At 40.4% G+C, this 12,254-nt stretch overlaps 1 protein-coding gene across 1 annotated transcript; it reads right to left on the bottom strand.

The window, feature by feature from the left end:
* Positions 1-428: 428 nt before the first annotated feature.
* LOC146361063 (splicing factor U2AF 35 kDa subunit-like) lies at positions 429-11,769 on the bottom strand. The gene is made up of 8 exons (XM_084921144.1): positions 11,682-11,769; positions 9,394-9,481; positions 7,808-7,874; positions 3,625-3,674; positions 2,968-3,066; positions 2,736-2,869; positions 801-893; positions 429-712 (listed from the first exon to the last, which is right to left on the bottom strand). The coding sequence occupies exons 1-8, from the start codon at positions 11,723-11,725 to the stop codon at positions 604-606; spliced, it is 684 nt and encodes a 227-aa protein (XP_084777270.1). The 5' UTR covers positions 11,726-11,769; the 3' UTR covers positions 429-603.
* Between the last annotated feature and the right edge of the window lie 485 nt (positions 11,770-12,254).

Here is a 12,254-nt window from a genome sequence, read left to right as displayed (position 1 = left end):
TAAACCATCTTAAGTGGATCTTAACCCACCATCTTAATTGCTCAATCAATACTATGACAAAATAAGTTTAGATTTGAGATCTGGAGGTAATTTTTTCTTACTTAATTTAAGAAGGGAAAAAAAAACCCTCTAAACTACCAGAATATTTATCACATCAAATTTAAGCAAAGTGTCAAAAAAGGGAACTAGTAAAAGAACAGGCTGATTAGTTAGCATTGCACCAGCCATTTACCAGAAAAAAAATGCAGCAACAGTTGTGCGCTGTTAGTGACTGTGTGAAGGAAAGTTTACAGTCTGACAGACTACGAAGGAGCTTTAAAATTAGTCTCTGGTTAGCAGCTTTGGTATAAAAATATAGCAGAGTAATAATAAATCATAATAAAATCCTTCCTAGAATAGGATTGAGTCTTGAAGAAAAGCAGTGCAGATGCAGTTACAAATCTGTTTTTTTTTTTATTGAGAAAGCGGCACAAGCTTGTCTTAAAAAAAAGGGAAAAAGAGAAAGAACACTTCCAACAATTCACAAAAAAACAAAAAACAAAATAACTGTCATCACTGTTGGGCTTTAGGGGGAGAATTTTGGTGGGTCCATCTCGTCTACTTTCAGAATCTTCCGGAGCGTTCTCGATCCCTCGACCTCCGCCTCTCGCGGTCCCGCCGTCGATCCCTGGAGCGGGAACGTCGTTCCCGGGAGCGCGAGCGTGAGCGGTGTCTGGTAAAGAAGAGAGCAAAAGATATTTATTTTCAAATTTAAAAGCCATACACAAAAGCAGTTGTCTTGCTCTCGGGCTTTACAGGACCTTTTCCTGCGGCGGCCGTACAGCTCCCTCCTCAGTTCCCTTGATATTGGTTTCAGATGCATGAAGTTGCAGAAGCCACCTCGGGTGCACTCTCTGTAAGTAAGAAAGTATGTAAAATTAGATTTCTATTGCACCTTTCTACATAAACATCACAAAGTGCTTCAAACAAAACACCAGAATATAAATTCTCAAGTTCCAGTCACAGATCTCTCAGAAGGAGAGTGTTCCAGAGGCCCAAAACTGTCTCCTTTAGTTTTCGTAAAGAAGATGAGTTCCTAAGACACTCAGCCAGCAGGCTCTGATCACATGAACTCAGGGATCTAAAAGTTTGCTCATGTAAGCTGATGTTTGCCTATGAAAAGCTCTAGAAGTCAAACCCAGAATCTTAAAATGGACCCTGGATTCATCAGGGAGCTGGATCAGCAACTGTGTGATGTGAGAGTACGCCATTCTAGAGTTTCTGCATAAACAAGTGAACGATAAAGCCAGATGTGATGAAATAAATGCATGAATAACAGTCACCGGTTTAGAGCGTGAAACAATGTGACTTAGCTTGGCAGTATGTAACACAGGAAAACAGGATGTGAAGGGTTAAAGTTGCTGGCCTTGCATTTTGTAGATCTGTGCCACGAGGAAAAGTTGGCTCATAGTCGCACATTCTGAGGAGCCCTGCCAACCCACCAAGCAGAACACCTAATCTTTATCTGCCTCCAGAGTTGAGGGAGAGCAAACAACCCCGTTGATCCAATGGAAAAATCACAGAGGGACTTGTAAAGGAAAAGATCGCAAAGACCCTATCACTGACCAAGGACAGAGTGTAACTACATGTGCATGCTTCTCCTTTGCTCTGTGCCATCATCGTGTCAGCTGATGCTGTCCTTTTAGTTAAATGTGATTGTTTTACACTCAGGGAGGCAGGACCACTACAGTTGCTTCGAGTGCTGCATCCTGAGGCTAGCATCCTTGATTGGTAGACAAGCATTGGCTCCAGGGTGAACAGTGAGGCTCTGTCATCTATCCATCAGCGGCAGGATGACACTGTCTACATTATCTTGTCGACTGTCTAAGTAAATGGCCTGGCCTGTATTTGTATATGCGCCTTCAAAATAAAACAAGACGCACACCAGATAAGAAGTTGCAACACGCGTTTGCGTACATAAGATTTTCTGGAGGAGGACAGATTTGTTTAGAACTCTTAAAGAAGTCAAAGAAGCAGGCTCCTTTAAGCAATTACTTTGGTGTTCCTCCACCTCCAAAGAAATGTCAGAAGGAGTCCAAAGCGCAAAAGATGTGCGTATTCTTGGAAAAGTGGTTGCAGGAGGTGAGCTGGCTTCAAACAAATGATGAACGCACAACGATGTGGTGCAGAATATGCCGTTAAAATCCCACTCTAGTGGACAACTTCTTATCTGGTGCGCATTTTTTATTTTGACAGCGCACCTGCAGACCACTTATGTGCACCCCTGTATATAACCATTTAAGCATTAAAGAGGCCGATAGTGCCAGCATTGACAGCAAACTAATGTGACACTGTGTGAGCATACGATGTTACACATAGTACAAAGTGACAAAATTCTCTTAAATGCACATGCAGTATTTGTTTTAAGAAAGTTTAACCTCTACTCCTTTTTTACTCACTACAGCCCCGCCCCTCCAGTTCTGCCAGAGGTTTCTTCCTGTTAAAAGGGAGTTTTCCCTCCCACGTTCGCCAAATGCTTACTCATAGAGGTTGTCTGATTGTAGAGGTTTTCTTGTATTATCATAGGGTTTTTATCTTGCAATATGAAGCATCTTGGGGCAACTGTTGTTGTGGTTTGGCTCTAGATAAAAAAACTTGTTTTTTTCCTTCCTATAGTCTATTAGTCAGCTGGTTAATTAAATACAGTAAAATGCTTTCATTAAACACTAACACTCACGTTTTCTCACAATACTCACCCCATTTCATACTGACGGCAGCAGGCTTCCCTGAAGTCAGTGACTGGGGAGAGCTCTGCGTGGATGGGCTGGCCATTGAACCAGCGGTTGTTAAGGTCCATAACGGCTTTCTCTGCATCCTCCTCGTGACGAAACTACACCCAAAAGACACACACATACTTAGGAAATTACTGGTTTAAGCTCATCATAACAATTCAACCCTGTTTAAATAAACCAAGATCCTAAAACTGACCTTAACATAGACATTGCCGACGAGGTGGTCGCCTAAGTTATCACAGACGTTCATCTCCTCCACTTCTCCATACTTCTCCTCCATCTCTGTGAACACCTCCTGTGTTGGATATTGGGGGGGGGGGGGGGGGGGGGGGGGGGCAATCGAAACCTGTCAAACCAGTTCTATTCTTATATTGCACCTCTTATAACCAGGGAACTGGTTAACCCAACCTACCACACAAACTAACCAAAGTACAAAGCGGCGGTAATGTAAAAACTGTGTAGTAAACAATATGTAGTAGTAAGCAATGCTATTATTGTGGAGTCATGCTGAGTGGCTTTTAATCAGTGAGTAATAAGTTATATAACAACTAAGAAGGATTATTAATCTTAATCTTTACAAACAATCATCTCTACAAAACATATTATAAAAACTGTTTTTAAATCTCATATTCAAAACCTATGAACATGATAAACTCACAATCAGTTTTTATTGGGTTATTAGTTAGCCAAATACCAGCCCCTCTAAACCAATAAAAGATCCTTGCTTCATGAATACACTGTCAATAACACCTTGCCCCAGTTGCTCTTTTTGGCTGAAATATGCAGATAACACATTCATGACGTCCAACAGTGCCACACGTGGGACACAAAGGAGAAACAAAAGTTCACTCACCTCAAAGAACTCATCGTAGTGCTCCTGCATTTCCACATCGCTGACGGCACCTAAAAAACGCCCAAAAAGGGACAGTCATGTCAAAGCTAGACAGACACTAGTGGTTAAAAACTCAGACCATGTTAAGCAACATCAAATCTTGCTAAACCCTGTTAATAATATAAAGTAAAGATTCTGAAGGAAATGCTACACAAACTGTCTTTCACAAGAAAACCCTTTAGTCTTCTCCAGGTTGGTGGATTTACTTTAAAATGACTTTTCTTGCAGTGTTTTGCCACCTTTACAGAACTGTTCACTGAGTACACAGGGATCCTAACATTAAATATGCATTTTAATGACAAACCCCTGACTAAGTCGGGGGCATCACTAGTAGAAGCCAGCTTCAGTAATGCAGAAGCAATCACTGTGCACTCAGTATGAAAACATTAAGTGTAGAAAACCCAGAAACAGTACTTTAATTATGCTTTTTGGTTTAATCACATCTTGAAAATGAAGGAAGTGAAAGAAAAGCTGCTCTTTGCACATCAGTGCATGACACTGACTGGGCTAATTGGAGTTTAGGCCTGGAAAACATGCAAAACAGCATGAGGCCCCAAAACTGTGTGTGTGTGTGTGTACAGAGGACACAATTCTATACTTGACCAAATTTGATGTGGGGAGGTGTGGTATAATGAATTAAGTGCAGTCAGTGCTGGAGGGTCCTGCGGATGAAGGGAGAACTTACAGTGTAAGCATCAGCAGACTGGGCAGTTTTCAAGGTTATGAAGGTAAATGTTCAAGAGGGAAATGGTCTGAAATACAAAACGTAAACTGCTGTGATATAAATCCAACCGAATACAGAGCTGGGGAGGAAAACAATGTTATTAGATAATTTCTGTTGTGAAATTGCTCCTGCTGATCATGTGATGGTTACACCCGTTTGCACAATCTCAAAAAAAATAGACCACTCCACTGTTTTCCACTTAATATAGCAGATCTGTGGTACAAAAAGGCAAGACTGCACAACCACGCTGTATAATGTAGCTTTTGAATATTTTAGCTCATCATGAAAAGGCTGTAATATTAATAAAGGTCTAAAAGAACACTGCTTGACTCAAAGTTTAATTTTGGAGGTAACAGATCATCAATCACATCTGTTTAGTCTCTTATAGTGTTTCTGAGTTGATTCATTAGATGAAAACTCTGCTTAAAGATTCATTCATTCATTAAAGATTCACCTCAAAATAATGGATAATCTGAACTTGTTCTTTAAAACATTTACAGCCTCACTTGGATTTTTCTTTGAAGTGGATCTATTATTAAAATTAAATTTTATTTATATAGCCCCCAATCACTACAACAGATTGCTTCAAAGTGCTTTATATATGAATTAAGTGCAGTCAGTGCTCAAAATAATGGATAATCTGAACTTGTTCTTTAAAACATTTACAGCCTCACTTGGATTTTTCTTTGAAGTGGATCTATTATTAAAATTAAATTTTATTTATATAGCCCCCAATCACTACAACAGATTGCTTCAAAGTGCTTTATATTGTAAGGTGAAGACCCTACAATAAAAAAAAAGAAAATAACCCCAACAATCATACGACCCCCTATGAGCAAGCACTTTGGCGACAGTGGGAAGGAAAAACTCCCTTTTAACAGGAAGAAACCTCCAGCAGAACCAGGCTCAGGGAGGGGCGGCAATCTGCCGCAACCGGTTGGGGATGAGCGAGTGAAGACGGGACAAAGACACGCTGTGGAAGAGAGCCAGAGATTAATAATAACTAATAATTAAATGCAGAGGTGTATAAACACATAGGGAGTGAAAAAAGAAGAAGAACAAACACTCAATGCATCATGGGAATCCCCCAGCAGCCTAGACCTATTGCAGTATAACTCAGGAAGGATTCAGGGTCACCTGATCCAGCCCTAACCAAATGACTTATCAAAAAGGAAAGTAGAGATACTGTCTGTCACACGATTCCAAACTGGAAGCTGAAGAGAGGCCTGAAAGCTGAAGGCTCTGCCTCCCATTCTACTTCTAAATCCACCACAAGTACCCATTATGCTCACTTGAAGCTCCAAATTTTTAATTTTTGGTTCCTACTAGGGTAGTTCTGCGTGATTCATGCCTTGGCACAAAAGCCCATTTCACCATCTTTCTACATCTATCTGATTTGGCTCCTGTTGCCCTCTCTTTAAGTAAACTGTGTTCTGATCAGCTTCCTCTCATAACGAGAGCAGCAGGTGGGAGGCGTTTCTGTACCCATCTCTCTATGACATCATACAGAACCAAGAGTATAAAAAACGCTCCGAATCTGAGCATTCAGAATAGTCTGAAGGCACACAGGCACTACTCGTCCATATGCTCACACGTTCACATTATCTGAAACTTTGGACAACATCTAAAAGTACATATATAACAGACTATAAGAAAAAGCATAATAGCTCCACTTCAAGTACTACAAATTTCCATTTGTTTTTTTGTTTTTTTAATTTATCAAGTACAGAGTAGCTGTGTATTAAAAGACTAATCAGTCTATCAACATTAAACCAAATACAGGCCTGTCAAAGCTAGCTGGATGTGTAGTTTGAACACAGAGCCCAAAGACAAATAGACAAGCTAATTCTCAAACCACAGGCAGCCTATGACTCCATTACCAACCTACCTGCATGAGAGGGTCTGCTTCAGCTCTACCAGACTGGGCTCGACATATTTACTGATCTCATTTCTTCCATAATCAGCACAGTTTGTAAGCACTGTTTGCTTTAGTGTCACTGGTCGGACGGTTGTTTACTGCACTCTGAGTTACGTGAAAGCAGAGGCATCAGAAGCAAGTGTTCATGCTTTTTTGTTTGTTTGTATTAGGCGAGTGGTTCCCAAACTTTTTCTGCAGGGCCTCCATCAGTAGATAAAAACATTTTTCAAGGCCACCCCACACATGCACATGCCACCTGGCTGTAGCTCAGGTGGCAGAGCAGGTCAGCCACTAATCAGAAGGTCAGTGGTTCGATCCCAGGCTGCCTCCTGGCTGCATGCCAAATATCCTTGGGCAAGATACTAACCAGTGATCAGAGGGCCCGGTGGCGCCAGTGTCCGGCAGCCTCGCCTCTGTCAGTGCGCCCCAGGGTGGCTGTGGCTACAATGTAGCTTGCCATCGCCAGTGTGTGAATGTGTGTGTGAATAGGTGAATGACTGAATGTAGTGTGAAGCGCTTTGGGGTCCTTAGGGACTAGAAAAGCGCTATACAAATGCAGGCCATTTACCATACACACTTTTTTCTCACAAACTCCAAACAGCTTTTTAGTGATCAATACAGAAATACAATTTAAGCATGTGAACCTAAAGAAAAATAACAAATAAGAAGCAACAAGTACTCAGGAAGCACAAACCTCCACCAAGGCAGTAATTTAAAAACTGCCTACGCACTTTAAAAAGTTTGTTGTTCAGTCAAAACAAGTTCAAAGTGCAGACTTTTGTTATTCTCCCTGTTGAAACCCATTTTAATATACTGCACATTATTTTGAGTATAACCATGTTTATTTTTTTAAATGTGGAATAATTTACTCGACTATATTTTTATGGTTTTCCATTAGGTGGTAGCGCCTGTTAGGAGGTACTTTTTTTTTTTTTTTTTTAAAGTGGCAGACGTTGTTGTGTTTGATGGCTGATGACAGGATCTGCAGGGAGCTCGAGGTTTTCTTTGTGTCACGTGCAAACAACGTCATGGGAGTTTCGAGCCGCGTTACTAAAACGATGTCTATGTTAAGGTGGTCCTCAGTTTTAATGGAAAACAGCTGAAACCATGTTCAGCAGGTGCTTGTGGAAAAGAGGCATAGCATTATATGACACAGTGGTCCATTTTCATTACACACTGTGGTGAAGCGGAGACTGAGATATGCCTCGGTATATTTTGTGGTCTTTTTGGCAGTTGTACTGTCCACGCTTTGCTTCAGAGACCCATGTGTCATTTTTTTCAGCACTGCTGGACCATTACTCTTATAACTGGGCCTTCCTAGTTTGGGAACCACAGGGTTAGATATTACACATCAACAGTGTTGGGGTTCGTGGGAGATAATGGGGTCCGAACAAGTTCTCCAGTGAAGAAGGCTGAAGCAGTCCCTTGGATGTGCTTTTATATTGGACCAGTGCTTTTAGGAAACAGAGCAAGAAAACGTTGCTGATGAAAGTTTCACTTACAGCGAGAAGCGTCGGCTGTCTGCGCACTGTTCTGAGGATTGCGGTAGATGTTCTGAATCAAGATGGTCTGTGGAGGAAACAAGAAAAGGTGCATCTGGTGAGCCAGGAGTGTCAGGTTTTCAACCTTTTCTGGTAACAAAGACTTCAGTTTGAGCCTGTCAGTAATATCATGCTTTAGCACACTTAAAAGAAAAAGAAATGTGATAAGTGTGACATATTAGGGTCAATGTAAAACTACACTGGAATGTAGGCTGGCCGTGTGTTTGCGGAAAGTTTGCCATGTCTTCCCAAACTCTCTACATTTTAGCCCACACTCACAGTAACCTCAATTAACCTACCTCACGCAACTTCACATACTTCACATAACATAAAACACAAACTTTTTCCCAATTTCAAAACACAGGTTACTGAATACCACACACACAAAAAAACAAACAAATGAAAAAAAAAAACCCACACTGAAAATGATCAACAAGAAGTCAGTGACACATTAAGGCAAAGACAAACAAAGCACATGAGTTTGGAACAACATGAACAGGACAATGACCAGAACACTTTTCTCACATTTACACCCACCCACAGAATGAAAATCACTAGAACCAGGACAAGTTCTCTTGTAAAAGGGATCAAATATACTCACGCATGGGATACATTTAACAGGAAAATTCACAGACATTTTTTAGGGTAACAGACTCATTGCTTTATGCATGCAGACCAATTGTGCTTATGAGCGTAGCCACTTCTAAAGGCTCATTTTGAGCCAAGAAAAACCCTCACTTTTTACACACACCATACACAACCTAACATAACTTTAAAACCACAAAGACTTTGAGTACATATGAGCGATTTTATGCTCTTGTGTCTAAATCCTTCAGGGCCACTGCATGCAACTCATTAAGTCAAGAGGGCAAACTAAGGCTAAGTTCACACTGCAGGTCTTAATGTTCAATTCCGATTTTTTGATCAAATCCGATTTTATCTGTCTGCTGTTCACACTACAAATAAAATGTGACAGCAAACGCGCTCTAGTGTGAACACTCAAATTTTGTTAATTACATATGGCCTAATAATTATCCTTATTGCTGTTTTAGTGAGGAGCGGTGCTTCAAAGTATAGTTGTCTGTCAGAATCTGCAGATTATACAGTACAAATAAAATGTTCACGTTTCTCCAACGTTGTCTTCCCAACAGTTTCACTGGATAGCCAGGAAGTGTTCACGATGTCTTCTCCGGCGCTGATAATTGGTGTCTGTCTTGTGTCAGTGACGTAAAAGACGGATTTAATGCGACATGACCATTCAAACAGCAGTCGCTTTCTAAAACATCAGATATGTATCGGATTCAGTACCACATACGAAAGTGACCCAGATCGGATTTGTGCTGTTAACACTGTTACACCATGATCGGATATGGGTCGCATAGGGTCAAAAAAGTCAGATTTGATGCGCTTTCGCCTGCAGTGTGAACATATCCAAAGTGGGTCAGGAGGTACACTGGGTTATCAGTGTACTGCAGGGCTGAGGGTTCATGGTTGACCTCATGCAATAAAGTCATCAATTTAAAAAGGAACTTTGCTGGGATACCCACCTGGCTGAAGGTTGGTTTGTTGTGCAATCTCGAACAGCGGTCTCCATGTCTGCAAGCTCCAATTTTAAAGTAGAAGGAACAATTGACCCTGAAAAAAGAAGAAAAATCATTATCACACATATTCAGAATCTGACCTTGGGTGTTGCTAAGGTGTACGAATGTTGACATATTAACAGAACTAATGAAAAAGCAGAAAGCAACTACCCTGTTTGTTCTGGACCATCAGTGATGGGTCTTAAACCGTTTACAGACAAAACCTAATACGGAGCATAGAGATATAACCTTTATAAGCAATAGACAATAACTGTTTTATTACAGATGCAACATACAATAACAGTAGCTGCACTACAGTAATACAGCCACACCCATAACACTGCACAGAAACAGCACAATGCTGCACACTCCGACTGGTAAGATAATGAATGAAATGACTGTGATAAATACAAAGGTTTGGTTGAAGGTTTGTTAACATCTGAGGCTGGTTTTAAAGACCATAAAGCCAACAAAGTTAGAAAATGAGATTAACTACACTTCACAACCCGATAACTTGTTGTAGATGCTCTAGTCCTGCAGGTGCTGTCGCTGCCAGACCAGGCCTGACGTCTGGCTAAGTCCACAAAACACAGACGCTTCCTTGCAAAACAGAAAGACCAGATTTACATGGCCTGTCTAAAATGGGAGGGAGGGGTGCATTACAGAATGAAATCCAAAAGTATCAGGGCCATGGCCGTCAGGTCCTTGGAAGTCATAGTTATATAAGAAGTTGGAACTTCATCCACTCCCAGAGGAAGTCAGGGCAAAACCCAGTCAGGAAACAAAAGTCTGTGTCTGCTTCATTTAGGACACGTGAAATGTCAGAGTACTGCAGACACCAGGTGCAGTGGTGTTATGTGTTTTACATTTAATACATACTCGAAAAGATGTGGGAAGAAAAAAAAAGGTACCAAAAAACTTCCAAAACATATATTTTGCATTTCTTTTAACTATTAAAAGCATTTTAATCAACTCATGGCTCTCTGTGAAATTGGTATACAAATGATTGTATACAAATGATAATCTTAATATAATGATGAAATATGGACTAAACTTACTATATAAACTGCTTAGGTTACCAGGGTTATCAACAACTATACTGAATTTGGGAATTATACTTTATGACCCATAAATCTGTTGAAATTATATATATATTATGTGTAGCAGCTTATGTCAAAACCAGCATCTACAATATGTGTACATTGTTGTTTGTAAATAGTTTTCTAAACAATTTTCAGTTTTTTTTAATTATTTGGGACAAGTCACGCATTCCTGTAAATAAGAGATCATCAAACAGCAACACTAATAGTACCTGTAACGGATTACTTTGTCTTATACAATGAATGTGTTAGAAGAACAATAAATACATGTTAGTCATTTGTTTGGTGTATAGGAACAACGTTTTTTTCGCCATCATTACCACCAAGTCACGTCTTTTTCATATAAGACTGAAGCACTGCGGGGCTCACTACTAGTACTGAAAGACATCAGTCGCATAGTAGACCGTGTGAACATTACAGCTACGGCTGGCCTACTTACTGATCTTTCATTAACGCGATACTTGACCAAAGTTTGTCCGGGAATTAAATTACATTGATTCTAGCCTCTTAATACGCGCAGTACAAATGGGTGTACGTTTCTGGCTCTGCCTGGGTATCTCAACCACTGTTGTGTTTTTAGTTGTCTAGACCTCGCCCGTACGAAACCAAAGATCCTACTTGTAGAAATCATCACATTAGTACATAAACGTATAGCTAACTTAAATCTACTTTTAAGACTTCAGCAGGCACAGAGTGGAAGATGCTTTCTGCTGCACTCCACCGGTGGGGCGGAACAATACAAGCCAGACAGCTACTCTGCTAATCAGCTTCTTAACTGAGCGGGCCACGCGTTAGCGGTTTCTTCTTCTCCTTTTTTTTTTTCTGAAAATGTCTTTAACATACACTTCCAGTGTTAACGCGTGCACGCACAAACTGGAGACATTTAAAACAACTGAATGTTTTGGCGCAAACTAACAGCACGCAAAGGCTGCAAGTTAGCCGGGCATGAGTTTCATTCAAAGCGTTAGCTTAACGTTAGCTTCCTCCTGCTAAGGTTAGCTTGACTGGGACATACAGCTGAACTGGGGGTACAAAATAAGCCCCACCGCCGGAAAAATAGAACCACTGCAAGCACACTTTACATAAAAGCGATATCTTATACGAATTTAAGAATGAATAATATTTAAAACTGACTGAAAACTGTTTAAAACTTACTTGTCTTTCTCTGTACCGAAAATGGATGCCAGGTACTCCGCCATTTTCGGGTCGTCGGAAACGTCCTCCTTACGTCATTACGTAAAGAGTGGGCGCTTGCGTATGGTTTTCATCCTGTACTTAGCCGTACCGCCGGCTGACAGCGCTGTTGTTTCAGAAATTAGTTCCCTCCTCGGGTGAACAGACTGCTATACAAACAGCGCTGTGACATTTTTTTTTAATTATCCCGAATAGCATAAAAATTCCCCTTTAATTAAGTAGTTTTATACGTTATTCCCCTCCAAAATGAGGACTAGTTTCCAGATATAGAATTGGAAAAAATTAAGCAATTTTATTTCCAGTTGGGAAGCAGCATTACAAAGTATTAGAATTATATTTTTACTTATAAAACAGGCAGGTTATTTTTTTTAAGTGGATAGCTACTTTTCCACATGCTGGTGGTCAAAGCTGAGAGATATGGCAAAAGAAAAAAACCTCAGTGTACTTTTAAGTATAGGTGAAGCTCCCAACCACAGTATATTTCTATTCAAAAGATAAAAAAGCAACCCTGACATCTTCGGGGTGATTTATATC

This window comes from Perissodus microlepis, chromosome 23, assembly GCF_051167445.1.
Source record: "Perissodus microlepis isolate ML-2025 ecotype Zambia chromosome 23, ASM5116744v1, whole genome shotgun sequence".
In the NCBI taxonomy this organism is placed as follows: Eukaryota; Metazoa; Chordata; class Actinopteri; order Cichliformes; family Cichlidae; genus Perissodus; species Perissodus microlepis.
This window is presented reverse-complemented; position numbering and strand designations above follow the sequence as displayed.